Here is a 3,528-nt window from a genome sequence, read left to right as displayed (position 1 = left end):
AAAAACAAAACAAAAAACAGCTTGTTGTTGGTTAGTAGCAGGTTTATACATTCCTGGGGTTCATAGAAAACTTCTAAAAGACATGTAGTCTTTTAAGCTTTAAATATATTTGTTCTAGCAAAATGTGAATCTGCAAAAACTCCATGAACAAAAATAATCCATTATTTCCCTCAGATAGAACTAGTATAGCTCACTTGGCCTTTTATAATTTGGGAAAAAAAATCAATATTCCTATGCATTCAGTAGTCTTACTTTTTAAAAAAATGTGATCGGTCCAAGGGTTCACCTAGCTCTGGGCTATATTTGAATAGAGACAAAGAGACTTTCCAAGAACATAAGCGTTTCAAATACATTCACAAGGATGATGGAAAAAACCTATGCACTTGTTAATACAGAGCTATCCATGTGAGCTCCTTTAAAGTGTGAATTCCAGAACATATCATCAGAATGATTATGTTCTTCTAAACAAAGAGAAACTCCCCTAGATAAAAAGTAAAGATGTCCCTGTGGTGAAATTGGAGTCCTAGTGGCGCACACAACATTAAGGTATTGGCTAAAGGACGGAGTTGTCATCGCCCAACTTATTTCTTCACATTAATAGCAGCATATTCCGTAAGTTCAATATTTACATCTAGCTCTCTTGGCAGAAAATTTTCTGCAACAGCAGAATGATTTAGTGAAGCATAAACAATGGACTCTAGGCTCTCTGTTAAGCATGGTTTAGAAGGAATAGCAGGTCTGTCACAGGCAGGCCTTGGTCCTGCCCCATGACCATTCCAGTGAGGAACATCATTGTCATAAACTGCACTTCCATCTGGCACCTGCAGTTGGCTTTTCATGATACAATAGTCAAATGTAGCCCCTTCATTTTGAGCTACAGGAGTCTTGCTGATGTGGGATTGGACATCTGTAGAGCTGTTGACCTGCAAGAGAACAAAATGGGGTTTATCTCTGTATGAAACTATGTATTGGGCATGGACCTGGCAGGTGGAGCATAAGTATGAGACAGGGTGTTGAGTTCATGCACTAAATGTTAGGAAAATATTAGAAAGCCTTGACTAACACACCTCTAGCCTTTCCCTACTTTGTTCACCAAAGTCAGTCTTGTCTTCTTTCTTCTCCTCCTCTTCTTTCTCCTTCTTTATATGATCTCATTAATCTCAGGGCAAAACCCCAAGCTCGTCTATTTGACTTTTATGGCTCATCACTCTTCTCACTTCAGTCTCAGAATCCAAGATTCTCCCTTTCTCTCATCTTGCCCTCACTCTTCCCATCTCCTAAACTCCCTTCTCTTCTGTAATTGCCTCAATTTCTTTTTTCCTTATTCAGATTCTTTAAATCTGCTTATTAACTGGTGTATTGCTGATCCTAGAGACCTCTACTTGGCCCCACTTGCTCACCCACCTACATTCCATCTCTGTTCTGTCATGTTCTGTTCCTGGTGCTTTAACGTGCTTTTTTCTAAATGACTCTTTGAACACCCTGCATTTTGCCGTATGTTGTTTCAGCTCCTCAGCAAGTTCTCCAAATATCAAATCATCTCATGCTAGCCACTTACAGGAGCCTCTTCTTTTTGCTCAGCCTCCTCTCCTTGTGTGCAATATGGCATTTCTCCTCCACTCTAGGATTGATTCAGTTTTCCGGTCTTTTCTCCTCTGCTCACTGCTGCGCTCTTCCTCTCATCTCTCTTCCCTCCCCCCCCTGCCCCCTGACCTGTTCCTGCCATGCATCAGTCCCCCACTGGTAATTCTTTTCCTTTCCTTCTGTCTGAGGGATTTGTGTCTTTTCCCTTCTACTCCCCAAATACCACTGGTTCCCCTTGGACAATTCTTCAAGGTCTCTTCTCTTACCTGGACTATAGCAAGGCCTCATTCATCTTGTCCTATGACTTCTCAGCCCTTAACGGTCTGTAGTTTCTACTAATCCCACCTTTCTTTGTTTGCATCTTAAAAACATCCTTTGCTTTCTGCTTTCTCTCATTTCCACATCAAATTCAAACTTCTTGCCCTCCTTTTCATTGTTCTGCCTAACTCTGGTCTTACTGTGTCTCTCCTTTTTGTCTTTTTAATCCCCCCTTTCCAGTGACAGTGTCCTGTCCAGGCTCCTCTCCTGAAAATCCCCATACTGAACCTCCTTGCATCTTCCACATTTCCCTATATGCCCAGCCCTCCATTCTTATGTCCCTTCAGGATCCTAGCTCAATTAGATTTCTTCCACCCGTTCTTGCACTGCTACAACCCAACAACTATAGAACATTTTTTTATATAAATGTTTTTCACTTAAAGTTTTCACTTTCTCCCTGTATGTCACATAGTCATGGTATATGCTGTGTCTGAATAAGACAGTTCACTTTGTGAGGTAAGCAACTGTATTCCTTTGTTCCTATAACATAAAGCATGCTTTCAGCACTCCATAATTACACAGATTATACTATGGCAGTGGTTTAGTGCTGTATTTTTAGTGCTAATAGTGCTAATATTGTGAAACACTCCACAGCCCTCAAAAAAATCCAACACTTTGCAGCACTCTGGTTGAGAATCATTATGGAAAGGTTTGGTACTACAGCAGAGCTCAAGCATACCATGTTTATTTCTGCCTGTGAAGTTGCTGGAGTTGTCTTAGATTTCACTGAAAGAAAGAAAAGAAAAGAAAAATTGTCAGTGAACTATTGTGTGATTCATCTTCCTTCTAGTAGGAAGGGGGTTGTGGACACTACTAAAACACCTTCTTCCTTGGGGCTAGGGACAGACATTAAACATAAACCAGTTTAAGTGATCAGAACCTGGTTTAAACCTTTAACAACAGATGCTTAGTGCACAAAAACCAGTCTGAGAATGGCTGAAACCAGCTTGAGATGAACCTAATTGAATGTAGTATCAGGCTGAACTGATTTGGCTCAAACTGGTTTATGCAATGTGTGTCCCAGACCCCTTGCTGGTTTAAGATAAACCAGAGGTACCCAGCATCCTGGCATGCTCTATGGGCTGGGTGGGGCTTTCTGCTCCACAGCAGGGCTGGCCGCTCCCCTCTGATCCCTGGCTGCAGCTCCAGAGACTGCAGGCTGCTTTCCCTCTCTCCTTCTCTCCCCACTAAGCAGGAATTCTCCACTTCCATTTGCTTTGCTGAGAGGTGTCTGTGTATTAGCTAGCAGACCACGTTCTGAGTCAACAGGTAGAATCACCAGGCAGAATCAACAAGTAGCTGGTAATATCCCTCTGTTTTTTTCTTAATTGGTGATAAACACTGTTATCAATTCCCTGCTGGACTAATCACAGCGTCCTGCCTGAGCCTGCCCATCCCCCTCCCCACCAGCTCCATACTGTAGAAGAAAGGAAGGGCTGCTCTAGTGCCACCTGGCACCTAGCCTGAGCCACTGCAGGCATGTGCCTGCATGTCCTCAGTCCAGAGGGAGTGTCTTTGCAGTTTAGCCTACCCAGGTTAGACTAACCTGCAAAGACTGAATCAATTCAGGCTCAGGCTTTTTGAATGTTTGTCCCTAGCCTAGGAGAGCAGGCAAGAACAAAGGAA

The 3,528-nt window shown here is 42.6% G+C and overlaps 1 protein-coding gene across 1 annotated transcript in view; it reads right to left on the bottom strand.

Annotated features, from left to right (window-relative positions):
- Positions 1–243: 243 nt before the first annotated feature.
- Positions 244–3,528, bottom strand: part of BTLA (B and T lymphocyte associated) — a 20,514-nt gene continuing 17,229 nt past the window's right edge. The window contains exons 5-6 of the mRNA XM_019528580.1: positions 2,582–2,628; positions 244–923 (exon numbers count right to left, since the gene is read on the bottom strand). Of these exons, the coding sequence (XP_019384125.1) occupies positions 582–923; positions 2,582–2,628 (389 nt within the window). The 3' untranslated portion in view covers positions 244–581. The remainder of the gene's footprint in view (positions 924–2,581; positions 2,629–3,528) is intronic.

This window comes from Crocodylus porosus, unplaced genomic scaffold (genome assembly GCF_001723895.1).
Source record: "Crocodylus porosus isolate Cpor-Errol unplaced genomic scaffold, CroPor_comp1, whole genome shotgun sequence".
Lineage (NCBI taxonomy): Eukaryota > Metazoa > Chordata > Crocodylia > Crocodylidae > Crocodylus > Crocodylus porosus.
This window is presented reverse-complemented; position numbering and strand designations above follow the sequence as displayed.